The sequence below is a fragment of the Rhinichthys klamathensis genome, unplaced genomic scaffold (assembly GCF_029890125.1).
Source record: "Rhinichthys klamathensis goyatoka isolate OS25496 unplaced genomic scaffold, OSU_Roscu_1.1 h1tg000613l_1, whole genome shotgun sequence".
Lineage (NCBI taxonomy): Eukaryota > Metazoa > Chordata > Actinopteri > Cypriniformes > Leuciscidae > Rhinichthys > Rhinichthys klamathensis.
The window spans coordinates 434,117-456,629 of record NW_026607066.1 but is presented as its reverse complement, the minus strand read 5'-3'; the positions used below and the strand labels follow the sequence as shown (position 1 = coordinate 456,629).

Below are 22,513 nucleotides of genomic sequence, written 5' to 3'. Positions count from 1 at the left end.
GGACTTGTATACTAATATCTCGGGCGTTTCAATACAGCTCAGACTGTGAATGCTAGTTTCAGCCCGACGCAGTTATCATTTTCATGTCCTGCGCCACGTTGTTTAAATAGCAAATGCATTTGCGCCTATTTGTGCGCCCATGCGCTGGTCTGAAAACGAGGTTGCAAAACGTTGCTATTTCAGGCAACTGAAATAGATTTAAATAAATACGCAAAATTTGTTATTTAAAGGGCGCATTGATAATATGCGCCTATAGGCGAGTGCACAACACGTGGACATTCTGCTTATTACACTCACAGGGACAGCACACAAACATGCCAAATATTAAAAATAAAAGGATTACAATGTAAAAGATTATTATTGTGTACATAAAGATATGGTGAAATCCGGCTTGTCCAGTAGATGGGCTGCTTGCGAGCTTTAACCTTGCGCACGAGCAGATCCGTTTCCTCACTAGAGAAGCGTTCAGTTTTTCCGCTTGCAAATTCCGCCATGTAAAAAGCGAATCCGCCATGGCGCGAGTACAACTGGCTTCTAAAGGGAATGGGAGATGAGACTCTGATTGGATAATTGCACGTTACGCCCAAAACACAACCATTAAGAGAATAGAGACAACCCCTTTTAGACCATGTGCCAGGTGCGCCGACAATTTTTTTCGTCGTTGAACTAGCAAAAGTGGATACGGACATGCTCTAAGTGCACTTGCGCCCTGCACTTTAGACCACGTGCTTAGATGTTAAAATAGGGTCCTTGGTGTGCAAGAGGACCTGGGTTTAAATCCTGATTTTATACATTATATTCATAATTGGGATTTTATATATATTTTAGGTCAGTAGGCCTAAGATTTTTTTTTTTAATTAATAGTTTTATTTAGCAAGGATGCATCAAATTGATCAAAAGTGACAGTAAAGACTTCTACATTGTTACAAGATATCTTTAAAATATATATATATATGCATCATAGTTTCTACAAAAATATTAAGCAGCACAACTGTTTTCAACATTGATAATAATCAGAAATGTTTCTTGAGCAGCAAATCAGCATATTAGAAGGATTTCTGAAAACTAAATTCAGTTTAGCCATAACATGAATAAATTACATTTTAAAATATATTAAAATAGAAAACAAATTTAATTTGCATTAATATTGTAATAATATTTTATAATGCATAGATGTAATAATATGTAATAAAAATATACTAATATCATCAATTTTTTTGATCCGACAAATGCATGCTCGGTAGGCATAAGATTGTATATATTATTTCTATTTCTTTATATAACCCACATATAATCAATTTTATGAATCAGCATGAACGAATCAATCAAAATCATTTAGTTTTAATTAAATTGAGCAGAATAAACCGGCTGCGTAGCACCAGAATATCAATCAAGTAAATGCAAACATCATCTGAGCTGTACTGATCACTGCAAAAATTCATTCTCAATGTTATCTTTTACCAGCTGCAAAACAATGTGTGCTAAACAGGATCAAGATTTATACAAAGGTTTTCAGAGAATGAATTAAAGAGTCCCTTTCTTATTAAATGTAACTGGCAATGTTGGTTTTATACTTAATGTTAAACTTAATTAGACTACAATAACTAACAGTTCGTGGCAAAACTTTACCAAACAATGATCAAGGCACCATTGACACAATGACATCGACTGCCAAGTCAACTCTAAACAAATGCATGCATTTTCTGTCATGTATGTGAGCATGGAAAATAAACATTTAAAGTCCAATCAATGTTTCCATGATCACTTTTTTATATCACCGTTATATGGTTTTTGAACCATGCTCTGTGCAAACAAATGTCTATGAAACTCTGTAAAAATGACCTTGAGGTAACTATAGCAACCCAGAAACCTCCTACCCTCCCCCTGATGAACAACAGAATACAAATTCAAACCTGCATAAAAAGAAGAGAAGGGCACGAATGCTAGCATATATAGATGGATGGATAGACAGACTGTAAAAAATTATATGAGCAATAAGTTATAACATATTTTTATATCAACTCATTAAAATAAGTTAAGCAATTTTTAAATTTTCATTTTTTAAAATCAGTTTAATGTCATTTAAGTTGAAATGACTTAAATAGCCAAGTTGATTGTTCTTAAAAATGTACTAATAAAATACTAAAAATATAATTTACAGTGCAGACAGACAGACAGATAGATAACACCAGACAGACAGACAGACAGACAGATAGATAGATAGATAGATAGATAGATAGATAGATAGATAGATAGATAGATAGATAGATAGATAGATAGATAGATAGATAGATAGATAGATAAAGACAGACAGACAGACAGACAGATTTCTTTGCTTGGATTGAGATGTTGGGAAGTCAGCATACTTTGCACGGCTGTAGTCTGTAGCTTACGTCACTCCAATTCTTTTTCATTCTCCAAAATGTAGGCCTTCTATTCTTGGATGCCGCAGTGGGACTAAAATGAGGTCAAAATAACACACCAGGTAGCTCAACTAACACTCATTCCAGGAATGAATCAAACAAACACTTTTGTCTTGTGCCAGATATTAGAGAACTCTCAGGGTGCTTTCACACCTGCCTTGTTTAGTTCGGTTGAATCGCACTAGAGTTCGTTTTCCGAATTGGTGCGGTTCGTTTGGGTAGGTGTGAAAGCAGCAATCGCACTCGGGTGCGCACCAAAAGCGGACCAAACAAGCGTACCGAGACCTCCTCGAAGAGGTGGTCTCGGTACGCTTTCAAACGAACTCTGGAGCGGTTCGTTTGTGGTGAGAACGTGATCCGAACTCGAACAGACCCAACTGTCAGAGAACTGCGTATTTTTGGACTAAACCAGCTGCCGTAGTCAGCCGCGCTGTGTTTTATGGGATGAGGAATAATGTTTGTTGACATTTTGCACTAGCATGCAGCTCGCGGACAAACGTGGAGTTCTGAGGAGGTGCGACTTCGCCGCGTGCAGTGCATTAAAACATTTTGTTCAAGCCGCATCCTCGATTCATTATGAAATGTAATTGTTTGCCTAAAGTAATATACTATGACCAGGGATACTATCAGCCCACGCAGTCGTAGACTCTCCATAGTCAAACGCTGTCTGCCGGATTTTCCTCCTCTTTGTTTACTTCCGGGAGCTCTGGAATTTTCCCGCACGTTGATTCTGACCAATCGAAGTGCAGTTACCTCTGGCCAACGAGTGATGTGGATGTTGTCACGTGACTGCATTTTGGTTCGTTTCATCAACTCATCATCTGATTCGGACCAGAGCAATCAGTGTGGTGTGAAAAGGAACCAAAACGCCTGAAAATGATACAAAGTATCATTTTTCGCCCTTAGTCCGGACCAAATGAACCGAACTACAGGTGTGAAAGCACCCTCAATCACACATTGTTCTTCTCATCTTTTCATCTGTTAAAATCATAATTTCTACCTTTTAAAAGCTATAGACCAAACTGTGCCCGCATTAACTAAATAGTTTTAAGGCCTAGATTTTGTTGGGCAAACCTAAAGTAACTGAAAGTTTAGTAAAAAGACATAAACAAAGGTTTTAAAAACACTTTTCTGGATCTGTAATTTTTATGATCATTCTGTAAAGTTGTGTTGTTCAAGTTAGGACATAATAATTCCCTCTTATCCCAAACCAGTCTATCCCTACCAGGGCTGTAGTGGAGAACAAAGTACACCTGATGCGCTTCTCTTTTTATGCATTCACATCATTCTCTTTAAGCCAGAGAGGAACGCTCAGTCTCTTATTCATATGATAGCCCGAGAGGAGTCGTTCTCACTGGATTTTTAAAAAGCTGTCGACTCCGTGGGTAGTGTATTGAATCTCTTTTCCTTCACCTTTTGAACTGTCAAGAAGATAAAGAAGTCTTTGTTCTCTCCTCCTCTTTATTTTCCAGACATGTTGGCAAAGTGTTAAAGAACCCAGTGCAGTTAAACACCATCTCTATACCTCCCACACGCATCCATCTTGAATACATTTCACAGTCCAAGTTATCCTCCGCTCGATCAGCTAACTAGCCCATTTCCTCTTTGTGAGCATGATAATTATAAGAAAGACCATCAAAATGTGTATATATACTGTTTTTATTTTTTGAACATTATCATCATAGTTTTTATTTCATTATCCCTTCATTCTTTTAAAATGATCACCTCTGAATGTACACATACTGCAAACTGTCAAAAATATACAAACGAATGCAGGCTTGTGCTATACTCTGGTCAAATGTCTAAAAAACAGTGGCACTGGGGAAGAGAAAGAAAATAAAAGAGAGAAAAGACATTGAAAGTGTAAAGACATGCACAGTATATGTCTGAGCACCACATTGACTGAGCTGCTCGGTGCATGAGAGGGCTCTCTGTAACAGAAGGTTTCAGAATCGGACAGTAGTCCAAAAGGCTGTCCTTTGTAAAACAAAACAAAAGAAAAACAAAAAGAAAACACCAAGAATGGTACTGTTAGGCACATAATCGTTTTCTTTATACATAGTTGTCAAACTCTGTAGAACTGCTAGCAGATTTATAAAAAGGGTCATGAAAGAAACCAAAATGACACTTCGATGGAAAGAAAAGAAACCATTCTTCTGCTGTTGAGAGTTGTAAAGATGTTCAACCATGAGAAAACACCAGTTTTCAAATCAATAATTTAGTATCCAGGGTCTGTGCAGTCCTTGGATGAAGGCTCGTGTGGACAGTGGGCTCTGGGTATGGTGTCCTTCCTAGTCGACCCCTCAGATGCTGAGGTCTTTTGAGCTCTCTTTGTAGGCCTTCCTCCTCGGCTCAGGTACGTTGTTGTTAGCTCTACTGTAATTGGATCGGAGCGTGCTATAATACCCACTCAGCTGAGAGCCGTCCTCTTCCTCCTCCTCATCGCGGTATCCTCCGATGGGAGACAGGTCTCGACTTAGACTCCTCGTCCGGTACGAGTATGAAACCGGTGACTCGACTCTACGGTATCCATCCTGTCTGCCCCCACTTCTCACAGGGGAACGGCCCCTCAATAAAGAGTTGTAGTTCTGGAAAGCCGAAACCGAGTTGGGCGTCCGAACGCGGGGAAAGGTGCTGTCACGAGAAGCCCCACGGAGAAGGGTTGAATCGCGATAGGATTCAAGGTAGCTGGGTGGCTCTCTCTGTAGGGTGTTACCCAGACTGAGCCGGTCCAGGGATGTCGCCAGGAGTGGAATGCTCTCGGAGCGGGATGGAGGCTTCGGTGGAGGAGGTTCCTTTAAGGTCACATCCAGCACCTCGTCGAACTCATCGTTGTAGGGTTTATCTGAAGAAGCCGTAGGGCGTCTTGAGGGAGACTGGTATCTGGAGCGTTGAGGGGACCGGTAGGGAGATCTACGACGGTAAGGAGAACTGTGGCGATGACCAGATCGGTGGGGTGAACGCTGAGGTGAACTGTGTCTGCGAGGGGACGAGTCGCGATGATGCCGTCTATCTGGCGAGCGGCCTTGTCTCTGGTTGTATCGACTGTCCAAGGTGTTTTCGGCACTCCGAGCTCTGCGCCTGTCTGGGGAGCGGTGCTTCCGGTGGTGATGGTGGTTTTGGTTGTGGCTGCGGTGGTGGTGGTGATGATGCTGTGAGTCATCCGTGCTGGACCTCTTCTTGTCGCCCTTCCTCTTGTGAGGCTTTGAAGTTCCGCTGTCCTTTCCGTGACCCTTGCTCCTGCTTTTCTTTTCGGGGGAGCGGTGTCTGTGGTTGTTGTGACGGTGATTTGACCGGTGGCCGTGCTCCCGTTGGCCAGACTCCTGCCCCCTCCTGTCGTCATTACGTGATGATTTGTGAAGGTCTGGTGGATAGCTGGACTCCGATGGAGGGTGGGGCCGACTTTCGGGAGGAGCTGCGTTCACTTCCGAAACAGTTTGTGCACCGGCGCTGAGGCCGTTGCCGCTGTTGATGCCGTCTGTAAGATACGAGTAATTATGGGTGAACTCAGTTATTTGAACAAGTATCATGTTATGTGATGGATTGTGAATGTGTCTTTATCCTTACTATATTCCATGAAACGCTGATCTTGGTTTGGCTGTTACCATGACTAGACAACAGTGTCCCCATTAAGTACGTTTACATGCACTTTAAAAGTTAGATATCAGTTGAACTAAAACAATAATCAAGGCTGGAATCCACTACATGACTTTTGCCCAGATTTGCAGTCTGGAGGCAATGCTTGTCCCTGAAAGTCAGAGCCAGTCTGTATATTTTGGTCAGTTGGACTTCACGGGAAACTCATTTAGAGTACGAGGGGCACAGAGTCTGATTCGCTAGCTTCAGACTATGATTAATTCCAGTCAGAGGAAATCAAACATACAGTATTTGATATTTTGAGCCGATTTTAGAACACATACTGTTTTCATTTGTCGTGCATCTCCTAGCAACAAGGAGCATGTATCCGCATGGATTTGTTTTGTTTGGAATGACAAGTAAGTCTGTTAGTGTGAACTTCAGGCATTTAATGTGTGATGCCCACTTTTTGTTTTTAACCATTTTCACAGTTGGCAATTAGAGGATGATGCCTTGTGTATAAAATCTGTTCAGAGTTTAAAAATGTGTGCAGTGTATTCCAGCCTTTAGTCTTGTGAAGTCAGACGAACAAACCGAAATACGCTATTATAATTCAGCTTTGCCCAGCATGTGTACATGTTAATCTACAAGTGGTTACTACAATTGGCCTCTGCATTGTAAAGGCCATTGCACACTGAGTCCGAAATTCGCATCTGAAATTTTCGCACGTTAAAAAATAAATACGACCTGACGTTATGTCAATCACGCTTGCACACTGCCTCCGAAACTTTCGTCCAATATAAAAAAAATCGGATCGGGTTCGATTCTCTGCGTTTTTCGCATCCGTAGCAATCAGTTTGAATGGTGTTTTGACAATTCAGAGCCACCGAATCTCGAATACGAAAAAACGCATACGAAAATTTCGGACTCAGTGTGCAATGGCCTTAAGACAGAAGTGATGCATGACCTTTTTTCTAAATATTTGATTATGCATACTTGGACAGACAGATGATGACTGGAACTCGGCTATGCAAAAGCCTGTTGTGTCTGTGCATGTTAACGTACTTGGTGATTCTGTTTCTACTCTGAAGCAACAATTAAGAAAAGTTTTAGTGTTGATGCAGATTAATGATTCTCATTTGACACAAACTCATGCATTTGCCGCTTCTGTTCAAATTGATTTTGAATTATTTAACTCCAAACATAACGGACTGGTTTTTGATAGACATGTCTACATGATTAGAAAAAAAATGGATGTAACAAACCTGTGGCAAAACTTGCAGGCACACATTTTTGTTCCCACGACTCTTTTCTGAAGCAGTTTAAAACTAAGATTCTACATGTAGAAGCACTTTCGAGCTACGTATTTTATACATGCCTAAGATAGACAAGGATCCAAAGAGACAAAGAAAATGTACCTGTACCAGGTAATGGCTTTGGTGGGTGGCAAACGTCGACAAAAAAAAAAAGAAACGCATGACAAAAAAAAACAAAAAAAAACACCCAGTAATAACAACAAAAAATGCATTCATTGATGAGGTTTTCATTTTGTCTGTGGTGATGTTGGCAAACCTAAATGTAAGAATGAACCCACTCATTCAGGTCACAATGTCAGAAATGGCCACAGCACTGGCAATGCATTCTTGTGTAAATGAACTTGCAAGGGACAGTACAGTTGAGTGGAAGCCACAGCACAGAAAACTGCCAGAGATGTGATGAGACGGAACACGGGATCTACAAACCGTGGTCTGATTTTGGTAGAAAGCAGGCTCTCCTGTCTTTTCAGATCTCATACAAGCAGCGGCTTGGGGAGCAACCATCGCTATGGGTGGAAGGAAGAGCCCAGAACAACAGAAAAGAGTAGATAAAAAAGAAGAGAGAGAAGCATAGTATTTAGATCCCTGAAACAACAGTCGTGAGAGAGTTATGCTCTTTTGCAATGGAAACAGTGTTTATTTTATCAATTAGTCAAAGATAGAGATTGTCCATAAAACGCCCCCACCCTTGAGTGAAAAATCAACAGTAACAGAGAGAGCCGGAACCAAACGCGCGCGCACACACACACACACACACACACACACACACAGACACACATCCTCGCCCAGCTGCAAAATCAACCCAAAGACAGTGAGATGTGGATGCCGTAACAAGCTTATGTGCACAAACACACACACACCATATGAAGCAGTTTACATTGCAAACAGAAAGAAAACAAAAGTGGTGAGACATGGAAGAGAAAAATGAGAAAAACAAGTACAAAATGGTATAAAAATATACAACCTCACAGAGATATCATGTTGGTGCAGGAAAGGACACATTATATCACATTCTGAACTCGACAAAATACATGAATGAGCATCTTTAAATGGTCAAGACCGAAAACAAAAAAAAACAAAAAATAACTGTGGCAAATTAGTACATGAATTTTCCATAAATATTATGGAAATTGACAAGAAAAAAAACAAAACACATTTAAATATTCACTGACATCATGCGGCACTGACATTATGCTCAATAAGTGAGTTGCTTTCTGTCTGTAAATGAAAGGATGTAACGTCCGATAACAATCCGTTAGATACAAAAAAAAAATTTATAATGGAATGTGGAGTTTAGGAATCATCTGCAAAGTTTGCAAAGAAGCAGTTGACATGTACAACGTGCAAAACGATCGGTGAATATGTGGAATACAGTATTGTGAGTTTTCACCGAAACGGCTAATGATACCAGAATGCGTTTGTAGTCATGGAGTCTCTTTAAAGACCCTTCTCAGTAGCTTACATTCACCTTCAATAAATATCATAAATATGTTACAACTCACTGACATGGTCATGCCACCTCAATGGAGGGCATGAAGGAGTTTATCATATTTTTTTTCTCTCTGAAAAACAATAAACGTATATCCAGTTTTAGAAACGTTAATATTTCTGCCTCCTCGCTTTGCTTGTTTTTAATTCTTGTGAAGTGTTACGAAAAGCATGTGCCACAACCACCACCCAAAAGCCACATATCCCATAGTCCCCTAGGCTAGCCCAGTGCACAGAGGCAAGGGGGGCAACAGCAGCAAGAGGAAGGCCCATCACCCAGCAGGAGGTCAGAGGAGAGGACCAGTGCGCAGAAAAGAAGAGGTGGTGGTGTTGTCGACCCCCGCGGGGGAAACTCCTCAAGGTGTGAAGACAGGGGAGAAGGGGATGTTCTCGTAGATTGACCCACCATATTCTGGCACCGAGCCGTCCCCCCTCCTTAGGACCAGGTGGACTTTTCGGCCACCGCTTTTGATCAGTTCAATGGCACGGGCGTGCTTCATGCCCTTGGTGCTCTCCCCATTGATCTCCAGGATCTCATCTCCAACCTATGAAGAAATTAAAAGAGGATAAAAGTAAGGCAATGGTACCTATATTTTGCTGTGACATCCAGAAAACATCGTCATGCATATAGAAAGCTAAAGATGAAGAGGAAGGTAGAATTTCCTTTGTTCTATTTTTCCTCTCTGCCTCTGGTTATCTGTCAGCGCTCACCATCAAGGGAATACCGTCTCCACATAAGTGGGTCTTCGGCTGACAACTCGATGCGCTTCACAGAGTCGCTGTGTGTTGCTTTCCTCTCATCTAACTTGCAGAGCTTAGTACAGCGGCTGTGCAATTCATTTGTTTGCATTGGTGCTAATGGACAGTTAATCTCTCTATTTCTCATTTACTTTAAAAAGCCACATTTCAACATCACTTCTAAGATGACAATGGGGATAGAAATAAGAAGTGCTAGTCTGATGCAAGACTGGGTCCTGAGTCGGACAATGTGTTATACAGATGCTAACAGATGTTGTCGGTGGTTCTAACTGTGGAAGCAATAGTAAATTGAATGAAGTGCAACTAACTGTATTTATCGTGCATAGTTAGGGGAGCAAAATAAAAGTTTTAGAAAGTAATAAAAAGACACTGCTTGATATATTATTTGTTGTTGACAAGGCATTGTGTGCTAGCAAATTTATCTATCACTTTAGAAATTCATATAATATAATATAATGAACATTAAATTACCAACTTTTAAAAAGAAGAAGAAAGTGCTTATATATACACATATTTTGTTGGTGAGAAAGGCATTGCATCCAATCAAACTTCAACAGTAATAATATAATATAATAATTTAAATCAAATGAATATTTATTCATCTATTAATTTATTAATTATCTATCATAACTAATACTGGGGCATCTTGTTAGGTGATGAATGAATGAATGAATGAATCTAAGTTCAGATCACTCATGTTCAGATGCTGATTCTAATTCAAGTATGATTATATCCTAATATGTGTATCCTGATTCATGTCCAGGGTTAGCTGCACGCACCCTCATCTTTCCGTTTCGCACGGCTGCTCCGTCCTCTGCTAGTCTCAGCACATACAGGTCCATGTTGTACTCTCGACCCCCTCGAAGGCTGAAGCCAAAGCCTTTATTGTCCCTCTCCAGATCAACAGAGTAGAATTCAGCATCCTAAAACACAAACACATACACACCAAGGTCAGTGATGAATCTACAATTGTGCAGTTTTTTTTTCATCAAGGCTCCCATTTCAACAAAGGGAACATTAGCCACCAGCAGGAAACTAACATGTATTTGATAGTAACATCATCAGTAGAATAGCTTAAATAATTGATCTGGCTCTGATGGTATTTTAGGTAGGTGCAAAGGTCCGTCACGAGACACCAACGAACACATTCAAAGTCCAAAATCCCACCAAACAAACAGAGATTAAGAGAATCTCTAGTGTAAAATTAGTCGCAAAATCGCTTTGGTGGTTTAAACACTTTGACTCACTCAATCACTCTTGTTTTTGACAGTTCATCAAACTACTGGCATGCCTTCTCTCAGAGGGCAGAACATCTGAAGGAGACGGCAGTGTAGGGAATGGAGTGAGCGACGTACCTGATTTGAAGGTTGTGTCGGCGCAGGAGGGGGCGGAGCTTGTGGGGCTTTAAACTCATAAGACTCCTGTTTTGGTTTGGTGTTGTTTCTGGGAAGAAAAAAAAAGACAAACCTTTTGTAAAATAATGAGCAAAAGACTTAAGCTAACTGTTTTCCATTTTGATACATTTTAAAATGCAATTTATTCCTGTGATGGCAAAGCTGAATTTTCAGCATCATTACTCCAATCTTAAGAGTCACTTGATCCTTCAGAAATCATTCTAATATGCTGATTTGTTGCTTAAGAAACATTTCTTATTATTAACACTTTTGAAAACAGATAATTCAATGCATTATTGCAGAATAAAAGTATTAATTTCTTCTTAAAAAAAAAAAAAAAAAAAAAAAAAAAACTGACCCTAAACTAGTTAGCTTTCAGAAAAGCGCTGATACAAACTTTTAATTTATTATCAACAAATGCAATGAAGTTCATTCATTTTTAAATGTGACTTAAGTGTTCAAATACTTTCTGGAGCCACATTACATTTTTAATGGAGTGGCCTGATGTGATTTTCTTTCATAAATATATAACGAGCAACCATCAAGAATATTATACTTTACTTAAATTACTTCAAATTCCTCTCAAAATGGCTGTTTATTATTAAGTTCAAGTATGCAAGTGGGCATGTACCTTGGCTCAGGTGCAGTTTGCTGTTGAGGGGTGTGTGTGGTAGTTATGGTTGCAATCTTCTCAGCGTTGGTCAGCAGTGATGCATTGGAGGACTCTGCGGAAGGAACATCAGAAATGGTAAGGAAGATACAGAAGCCTCCACATCATTACCCATAATGCATGTGCAGTGTGTAAGCGTACCCTGTGGACCAAGTATCAGAGGCCCATTTTCCATACAACAAAACATTAGCACTAGTGCACTGTGCAAGCGCACTCCAGCTGGGCAGCACCCGCACATTTATCATTCTGGCTGTAGCTTTCTCCTCACAGATTACATTACAGCCTAATGACCGAATACCATGCAAAGCCGAACACCCAATTTTCCCCTTTTGTCTGTATTCTCATATCACAATCTGCCCTCGGATTAACAATTACAACAGCGTGTGTTGAAGTTCACCCAAAAAATGGATATTCTGTATCATGTATTTACTTTCATGCAGTTCCAAACCTGTATGATTTTATTCTTTCAATGGAACATACAGTAAATGAAGATATCCTGAATAGTGTTCATGCTGTGGTAAGAGTTTGAAAGTTTGAATAAAATTGAAAAACCTAATAAAGAAGATCAGATTTATCATGAATAATGACAACATTTTCGGTCTGGGAAAGTATTGCACAAGTCATATCTCATACACTACTGGTCAAAAGTTTTTTGAAAGAAGTCTCTTATGCTCACCAAGACTGCATTTATTTGATAAATTATTATTACAATTCAAAATAACTGGCAAAGCTTAATTTTCAGCTTCAGTGTCACATGATCCTTCAGAAATCATTCTAATATGCTGATTTGCTGATTATAAAGTACTGTTGGTGCTTACTTACTAATAATGGTTCTTATTATCAATGTTGGTTTTGTGGAAAGCATGATCATTTTTTCTCATGATTCTTTGATTAATTCAAAATCAAATATGGAAAAACAGCATTTATTTGAAATACATATCTTTTGTAACATTATAAATGTCTTTTTGATCAAATTCTGTCGCTTTTGATCAAATTAGTGCGTCCTTTAAAATAAAAAGCATTCTTACCCTACATTTTTGAAAGGTAGTGGTTTCCACAAAAATATTAAACAGCAGAAAAGTTTTTAAAATTGGTTATGATAAATATCTTGAGCACCATATCGAATATTATTATGATTTCTGAAGAATCATATGAGACTGAAGACTGAAGTAATGGCTGCCGAAAATTCCAGGAATACATTACATTAAAAAAAATATTAAAATAGAAAAGTTAGTGTATTTTAAATTGTAAGAATTTTACAATTTTACTGTTTATACTGTATGTTTGATCAAATAAATACAGTCTTGGTGAGGATAAGAGACTGAATGTTTAACAACATAATATATATATATATATTTTTGGAGCTTGACAGACTGTAGTCATTTGTCAAAAGGAAAAAAGCAGCTTAAACATTCTTCAAAACTTCTCCTTTTCTTCATTTGTGGGTGAACCACTGTACTAGTTTAATTGATCTTGGATCGTTTGCTTTGACTGTGTCGGCCTAACTCTTAAATCAGCTGTCACCAATGAAACGCAGGCTTCTGTTGCTTGCGCTCAAAGCTGCTTTAATTCCGCCCCACTGGGCAGTCACTGTGGGGGCGAGAGGGGACTTTGATGAGTGCACAGCCCGTGAATCCCACCGTCTTAAAATAGCCTTTCCCCACCACTCTGCTGGTGTTCTCTCTCTTTCCTCATCTCATGGTTTTATCTTGTTTTTTCTCCTTCCTCTTGTCTCCACTCAGAAAAGCACAAGAAATGCATAAATTATAAATGATGCATAAATTAAGAGCAGAAACCAGTAAGAAACCAAGACTACAGTTTAGAAACTGCAGTCAAGTAACATTCAGGGAAGCAAAAAAGAAAAACTGCCCACAACGAACCGTCTTCTCCCTCCTGTAAACACAACCAGACGTATACATCCACATTCTGACAATTTTGGAAATTCCCATAGTATGCCAGCGCTCTCCAATTAAAGAGTATGAAGAACTCATATGGACTCGAGTGTATTTGGCATCACATATTACAGTAGAGCCGAAACTTCACTGGAAACTTCACTTTCTTATTATTGCATGCCGCCTTCCCTCTGAGGAAAACACTCAGTATTGTGAACAGACACACTGGCACATGCATGATATACCATGAGCTCTTACACCATTGGCCAAAACTCACGTTTTTGAGGGGGAACCAGTGTCAGTTCTGGCTCACTTGGTGCCCTGGGTGAGATGAGACTTAATCAAAGAAAATAAAACACTTAGTACAACTAATTAGTACTTAGATATAGGTCAGAGGAAGAGGTTTTTTTTGGCATTAAAAGCAAAAAAATAAAATAAAAAAAAATCTATACATAAATACATTTTATATTCTATGAATATATATTTTTCTATAAACAAATATATAAACAAACATATTTTTCTCGCAAATAAAATATGTTCCTAAAACAATCCTTACCTAATTTCCAAAGATGTAATTTTTCTTAAATGTTGCATAAAAAACACTTGCTACTTGTCACGTCTGGTCTATGTTTTGCTTCAGTTGGACTTTGAGTTAGTTTTGATCGGTTCTCAGTTCAGTTTCCTGTGTTTTCTTTGTTTACGCTATTCTGTTGCCATGGTTTTCGATTTGTCCTCATGCGTCTCACCTGTGTCTTGTAAATGATCTATCTAGAGTCCCTAGTGTTTCCCTGTGTATTTACAGCCCTTATTTTCAGTGATTCTCCGTCCGATTGGTTTTTGAGAAGTTCAGAGTAATCTAAATGTTTGGCTATATTGATTTTTGTTATTTAATAAAGTCTGCAGCACATAGATCCTGCTGCAAGTGCAACCAATGGTGTCACTATTAAAATATCTGGGGAAACATTAAAATGTGTATGAGGCTTATGCACTGCTGTGTCTTTGTTCTGCAACCAACCTTGTTGGTGTGCCATCTGTCAATATTACAACAGCACAATACGAAGGCGTTCTGCCTCTAAGGTTATAAAAGCATGTTGCATATTCATTGTGTTGATCCCCTCACAGGTTCCTGTTCATTATTCTTCTTCTAATAATGCTGAATGTACCGTCTTCATTATTACTGTGAGGCTCGCGAGAGCAGTCTGCTGAGATGCCGTGCTATTACACATATTGCACACACCCACATGTCCAATATGTTCTCATCTCAGCTATGCTGTTGAGAGAAGGGAAAGAGAATGAGAGAGAGAGAAACTGACCGTCTCCTGGAATGATCCGCAGCGTCACCGTGTTTCCAGCCTCTTTGATCAGGTTGACGATATCCGAGTGGGACTTATTGGTGATGGAGCAGGCGTTTACAGCCAGGATCCGGTCTCCAACTTTTAGTTTCCCGCAGCGGTCGGCTGGGCTTCCCTCGATGATGCGACCTATTTTATGAGGCATTGCCACACATGCGTTTCCAGCTTTTGGCCAACAGTGATTGAGCATGTATGAGTTTGAATTAAGATCGTTGTGTTTGTTTTTTATTTTTGGTGGGGATGGAGAAAGAGAAACAGAAAGAGAGAAAAGAAAAAGAGAGAATGTGTAGGGGTTAATACACCAAGCCACCAAGCTAAAGTGCCAACATTTTCATAGAATGCCCACAGATTCTGCCCTGCAAGCAAAATAAACCTCAAAAGAAACTTGTGACAGATGAAAGCATGTTACTGTATGGACAGCAAAGGTATGGGGAGGGTCAATAGCACATAGGGAATCTGCTGAATTTGGCGATGTTAAAGACTTTCGGATGCATGCTAGATCACCCTGAGCATCGTTTCTGTAGCGTTCTTCAGATCCTTTGAATAATCACCACCACTTTTGAATTATTCGTTATGCAAAAAAAGGTGTAAACTCTTGAAATTCCCTAAGAGAACCGCATTGTACTATAACTCTGCCTGTGTGATGAATTATGAAAAATTACTAGATTAGGATTATTAAAATTAGCCTTTTGTGGTTTACTTATGCAGTGCACCCCTAAAGGTGCCGTTAGCCATTTTGCTCATTTCTGCCATTTTGCGGAATTCAACCACATGCCCTCCATTCAAAAACCCGCATTCCAAGGTTCGCAAATGCATAAAATGTTTTCCAGTCAGACAACACATTTCCGATTGGCTAGTTTTCTGATGCCAAAAAAAAGTCACATTGTAAACCTCCCTGACTCGTTTCTTTGCCTGTTTACATTTTAGTGCTGGCACAGAGACAGATGTGATGTCTCAGGAAACATATCTGCTAGGTTATATGTATACTTATGGGAACAAAAATAGCTTAAGGTGCCATTCACACAGAATGCGTTTTCTGTGTGAATGGAAACATTAGATGCAGGCCAGTGGAATGGCAAAAAAAGCAAGGTCTAGAGACGTGTTTAACTTTAAAAAAAAATCTTTTTACTTGAACACTGCGTTTTTATAATGCCCAATGTCGCTAGCCTGGGAAAACCCAGACAACTTTCGGCAAATTTAGATTTGCTTTGAAAGTTAGTCTGCCAAAGAGCTCATTCAAGCTCATTTCCAATCCGCCAAAATCGAGGCACCAATCAGAAACGTTGGGGCGGGCTTTACACGATGACGACAGCGCTGGGATTTTGAAGCAGATTTTGTAGCCTACATTACAAAGATGGATGCCGCCGTCGAACATCACTCGTTCGAATCAGCTATCGCGTCTGTTTTAAGCGATTTGAACGTATCCTTTTTGTTAAAAACCGAGCAAAGAACAACACTCTAGAGATGTTTCTCCGCCGCTCTGCATACGTCATCTCCTTCATCGCTCTGATTGGGTTTAGGTCTATCCGCGACGTCCGTTGGTGACGCCCCTCTGGAAATGATTAGTCTATGAAGCTTTGCCAGACCATAACTCAGTTACAACTGAGAATGGTCTGGTTTTAACCAGGCTACAATGTCACTAGCTGAGCAGAAATACATAATCATGTTTCACTTGGTCCCCTCAAAGTTGCGTTCTCTTTAGTGTAAAGGTTGAGGGGTCCACATGTCACTGTTTTCCATGTTCGTAGAGTTAGTTCATGGAGTAAATATATAGGCTATAATCTGTGTGTTTAACACAGCTTTTTAAAAATTGCGGGTTTTTCGAAATTGTGTTTTACATGCGTCCGGTCAATCAGTGTACATTTACGTCACTGTTAGTTCCTATAGTGCAGGTTTAGACCCTACTCTGAAGGAGGAGCTAATTTAGTTCCCCCAAAAAGGCGTTCCTAGACCTAAAATCGTTCCCAGTTCCTGCTGGATCAAGTGTACACTTACGTGAAGGTTGCCAACGGCGCTATTGTGAGTTTAAAGAGTGAACACGACGAAGGAGGATCTGAGTGTGTAAACATGGGATGTCATACTTCATTTGCCTTTTTACTAACTTGATCTCTCTATCAATTACGATTGTTAATATAAATAATGATGGCAAATGCTGTTGGCAACTGCTGAGATTAAATAGTGAGATTTGGACAATGTAAATGCTGTTTCACTAACTCGACAGCCATCTTGTGTAATGGAGACTTGTCTGGCTTTGGGAAGTAGAGCGGAAATACAGCCTCAAGAAGAGAGGGTGGATATCGACCCTGCTTCAGGCAGGCATTGCGAACACACTGCCTTTCAAAATAAGAAAATCACAGGACATGCAGATTGGCGTAAGGAAAATACGAAGAACCCACACCCACCAAAAAGTGAAAACCACAACCAAAGCACCATTCAGAGGCAAAAAGCTCCCAGAAGAATGTGAATCTCTTTTTTCTTTCCTCTCATTATAATATAAAAGAAGTGAATATGCAAATATGTCAATATGTGATTGCTTGTTCCCATTTATGCATTTGGCAGACGGTTTTGTGGGTATGTGATGTACAGTGCTATACATTTAGTAATTTTAAGTCCTTTCTGGTAATCAAACTCAAGACATCGGCATTGCTAGCGCCATGGTCCCATCAGCTGAGCTACAGGAACACTTGTTGTTGTTTTTTTACTAAAATCATAGGCAGATTAAATGTATTCTGTCTGGATATTTCATAAAAAAAAATACATAACACTTTATTTTACAGTGTCCTTAACAAATGTTACATGTACTTACCATAGTAATAAGAGTAAATTAATCCTACCCTAACCCTATAGTAAGTACATGAAGTTAATTCTTATTACTCAGTACTCACTTAAAAATATAATTACAATGTAACACGGACACCTTAAAATAAAGTTTAACCAAATGCATTAATGACTGTTTAACAATTCAACAAACTTACCGAAAGTGGTTCCCGCTTCAGGCCTCGACACTGACGACACAATAACAAATCCGAATCCTTCGTTCTCTCCTCGTTGGATCTCCACATCGTAGGGCTGGATGGCATTGGGGACCACCGTGTTGTTGCTGCCGCCTCCACCTCCGCTGCCGATCCCGCTAGTGGAGCCTGACCCGGAGCTGACCGTGTTGAGGGAGTTCTGGCTGCCCTGTGGCGTGCGCTTCTCCTCGGTTAGAGACGGGGCTTGTGTGCTGCTGTGGTGAGAGGAGGCTGGAGAAGGAGGCATCTCACCATCCACCTTTGCCACTGAGGAGGAAGAGGGTTGGGGGAGGGTTAGGAAGGTCGCTCTGAGAGATTTATGTTCTGCAAGTTAAGTGGAGAAACCACTTAAGGACAAGAAAAGGCTGGAACTCAATCACGTTTATAATCTACGCACCAAATATGCTTCTGAATGGCATAAGTTGGTTAAATATGGAAACTTTTTTTTTAAAGGTAATTGCGACTTTTTATCTCGTAATTCTGACTTTTTTCTTGCAATTGTGAGATCCATAATCATAATTGCGAGTTTAAATCTCACAATTGTGAGAAAATCTGAATATAAACTCACAATGCAGGCTTTTTTTCTCACAATTACGAGCTAATATCTCACAATTCTGACTTTATTTCTCACAATTGTGACTTTTTTTTCTGAATTGTGAGATATAAAGTCTGAATTGGAGTTTTAAAGTCTGGATTGCGAGATATAAACTTGCAATTCTGAGAAACAAAGTCTGAATTGTGATGTATAAACACTCGCAATTGCCAGAAAAAAAGTCAGACCTGTAAGCTAAAAAGTTGCAATTATCTTATTTTTTATTCTATGGCGGAAACAAGCTTCAGTAGTTAGGATATGCAATTAGATAAAAGCTAAATTTCCCTGGATGTATAAAATATCTTTGCTCTGCTCTTGTATTTAGGTAGGTGATCCTGGATAAGTGAACAAGGTTAACTTATACTTTGAAACCTGACATATGGGACTCAGAGCCCCGCATAGATTAATTAGCCAGAGTCAGCAGGCGTACCCTCATTATCATGTGCCATGAACTCTCATTTAAATAAAGTCTGTCTGATAGGAATGGATAATCAGGCCGCAAAATCTTGCATAATTCACAATTCCACTAGTCATGCTGGTCATTACGTAAGGGATGTAGAGTGCAACATGTAAGCTGTAATTAACACTTCCTCTGGAATTAACACAACGTACTGATATGAATGACATATGATACTGTACTATACTTCAGGTACAGATTATCGTTTCTGGTCATGAAATACTGCATAACTAATCCAGGACACAAAATGACACTGAATTATTAATACATAAAATGTACAATGTTGTTCAAAGGTTTGGGGTCAGTAAGATTTTTTTTAAATAAATACTGTTTTTCGCAAAGAATATTACAAAGGATTTCTATTTCAGCTGTAATACTAATAATAATAATATGAAATGTTTATTGAGCATCAAATGCACTTTTACAAGTTGATTGTACTGAAATGTGTGTTGGCAGTGCCTGTACACAACCATCATAAAATGATAAAAATCCATCCAGTGTTTTTGTTTTAATCTCCTTATATGTTTTCCCCTGCCTCAAATCGAGCCGTTCGAGCCTGTGACGCCACACGGTCGGACGCCCCTCCCGCGATTGTTGATTGACAGGAGCGTTTCAACACAGACCCGCCCTCGCTCGTGAGCGAGCTGTCAATCATAGTCTGCGCGGCGCGGCGATTGTTGATATGCTGGAGCACTGTCTATGAGCAGAATGGCGTCTAAGCGATTGTGGTGTTCTGTTCTTGGGTGTAATAACGAACACAGCAGTCATTTTAATGTTCCTAAATCCGAACCGCTGAAGACGCAGTGGATGAGTTTGTTTTCGAAGGGAATATTCCCCACGAGCAACGTCAATGCTCTCATGTTTGCGCGAATCATTTCTCACCAGACTGCTTTAAACGAGGATCAGTATAAAGCTGGTTTTGCTAAGAAGCTGCTCCTGAATAAAGGATCGGTACCAGCTATTCGTGTTCCTGCTGAACCTCTAGAAGAACTGAAGTGAGTGTAACGTTTTATTAAACTTTATATTAATATTTATATTAATCTTTGCAAATCGCTAGCTGCACGCTTCACAATGAATGCGTCTAAGGTTTACACTCAGGGTACATTACGGCATGTTTTCTATGTATGATGTTCTCAATATAATTCATAATCCCACGTTTATACTGAACAACGCGTTATGGTTATTGTGTTATTGTGTTACAAACGGTGTATGCACAGCACAGAGGGGCGGGGTGAGCAAAGCTCATTATCATTTAAAGTCATATGCACTGAAACGGCGTGCTGAAAACAGAGCTGTTTTTGACCAGGTAAAATAAGTGTTTTCTTACAAAACTAATGAGAATTTGTAATTAAAGTATATTACAAACTTTTAATTTAGACCCTAAAGAATCATATTAGCTTGTACAAAAATGGCATTATATGACCCCTTTAAGGATAGTGTGACACTGAAGACTGGAGTAATGATGCTGAAAATTCAGCTTTGGCATCCCAGGAAAATATTACAAATTTAAATATATTAAAATAGAAAATGTATTTTAAATTGTAATAATGATTCACAATACTACCGTTTTACTGTATTTCTGATGAATGCAGCTGTGATGAACATAAGAGGCTTCTTTAAAAAACATTTTAAAAAATCTTACCAACCCCAAACTTTTAAACAGTAGTATATAAAACAAAATAATTGAACAAATAGTTAGTCAGTAACTTTATAAGGAATGTATGGTTAGATTACATGCAAGAATAATAATTTAAATTTAGAAAATGTAAGTGACATCTACGGTTCAAATGCATGATCCAAATCAACCCAAAGTTTTCTTTTTCTCCACGTTCAACATACATGTTGTAAATGTCCTCCTTTAAGCCATCGAAACGGAAATATGAGCAACTAAATGTGGTTTACTGACACTGGCTTATCATCATCTCTGCAGGTGACCCATTGACCGCTTTCTCACAATAATGAAGAAGTATAAAATAAAGAAAAACAGCTAACATAATTCTGTTGTCACAGGGACAAAATATATGTTTCAATAAAAATGTAAAATACAGTTTCATGACTAGTAATAAGTCATTTTTCTCAACAATAATAATATTTTGGAGCCTGCTTACATCCATATCCAGTCTTGCGCCTCACAGTCAGGTTGACGTGACCCTGTTTTGCGGCTTGTTGCATGAGTTGAACGACTAGCTGATGGGATTTTCCCACAACAGCCGTTCCATCCACACAAATTAGCTCATCTCCTGATCGCAGACGCCCATCTTCATCGGCAGCTCCATATTTCACAATGTGGCCAATATAAATCTGTACAAACAGACACAAAAAGAGAGTTAACAAGAGTTTTGAAACAAATCTGTCTTGGCCAAACTGAACTTCAACCCTTGAGGTTCATCACTTTTCAAACTGTGTGTCGTGTCAAGGGGTTTAACTTCACCAAAACACTGAAATATCTGATTATTTTAAGTCTAATATTTGTGAAATGTTCTCCAAATAGTAAAACCTCTATGGATTTTTTTTTCATCCCTTATACCAGCCGAAAGGAGCAGTAATGTGGACAGCTCTGTTTCATTCTTCAAGAACTAGAGTCCGAGAAACCGGCTCATCAGTTCAAAGATGTAACGTGGCCTCATTAAAGGGAAGAACTGGTGGTCTGATAGATATATTCTGACTGATCGAGGCTGTACTGCACACATCAAAGCCTTTGTCAACCTACACACACAGGGCAGATGCTTTCACTGGGAACAAGTTTTGCCAAAAGCAGAGTGTTTGTAATGTGCACATTTCACATAGGAATGGGTATCATCCACAAGATGTGAAGACTGATTGTGAGATCTTGGCTATGCTTGGACTATTACATTTGGAAAATCGTCAAAGGGTCTATATTTGTTGGGTGACTTTGAAAAGTCAAAGAGTGTGAGTGTTTTTATAGACATTAGAAAAAATGAAGAAAAAAAATCTGTCTGGCATTATAACTAATTAATATAAACCAATAAATAATTAATGTTGTTACGTTTTTATAAAATATTATAGAAAAGTGACTATTAATATTGTTTTTGTTAATTGAAATAACCTAATATAAATAAAATATTTGATTAAAAACATAATTAGAAATGAGAAATGTTGCCTTTACAACTAACTGAAATAAGTTGAAGTATTAAAATTACTAAAGCTGAAATAAAAATAAATAAAGCTATATTAAATATTAAAAATCAAATAATGGCAAAAGTACAACAAAATTACAAAAACTAAAATGAAAACTAAAAATATAAAAATAAAAGCAAATTAAAAACATTATATATATACTATATCTATTGTATATTTATTATTAATACTATACTATATTTATGACAAATGGACAAATCCAAACAAGACAATAAATAGTTGTAGTAATGTTTTTTTATGTTGTGATGTTGAGTAAGAATTACTATAATATAATATAATATAATATAATATAATATAATATAATATAATATAATATAATATAATATAATATAATAACCTATATATTTTAGGTTTATGTTTTTTTTAACCAATTTTAACCTTCATCATTTCATTTTAAATGGCCCTGCGGTAAGACAAATGTGTT

General features: G+C 38.7%; 1 protein-coding gene across 1 annotated transcript in view; it reads right to left on the bottom strand.

Moving 5' to 3' along the window:
• Window positions 1–4,064: 4,064 nt before the first annotated feature.
• The window catches only part of magi1b (membrane associated guanylate kinase, WW and PDZ domain containing 1b), a 145,977-nt gene continuing 127,528 nt past the window's right edge, over window positions 4,065–22,513 (bottom strand). The window contains 8 exon segments of the mRNA XM_056240786.1: window positions 4,065–5,901; window positions 9,210–9,348; window positions 10,342–10,485; window positions 10,918–11,005; window positions 11,588–11,681; window positions 14,832–15,035; window positions 17,846–18,148; window positions 21,039–21,231. Of these exon segments, the coding sequence (XP_056096761.1) occupies window positions 4,727–5,901; window positions 9,210–9,348; window positions 10,342–10,485; window positions 10,918–11,005; window positions 11,588–11,681; window positions 14,832–15,035; window positions 17,846–18,148; window positions 21,039–21,231 (2,340 nt within the window). The 3' untranslated portion in view covers window positions 4,065–4,726.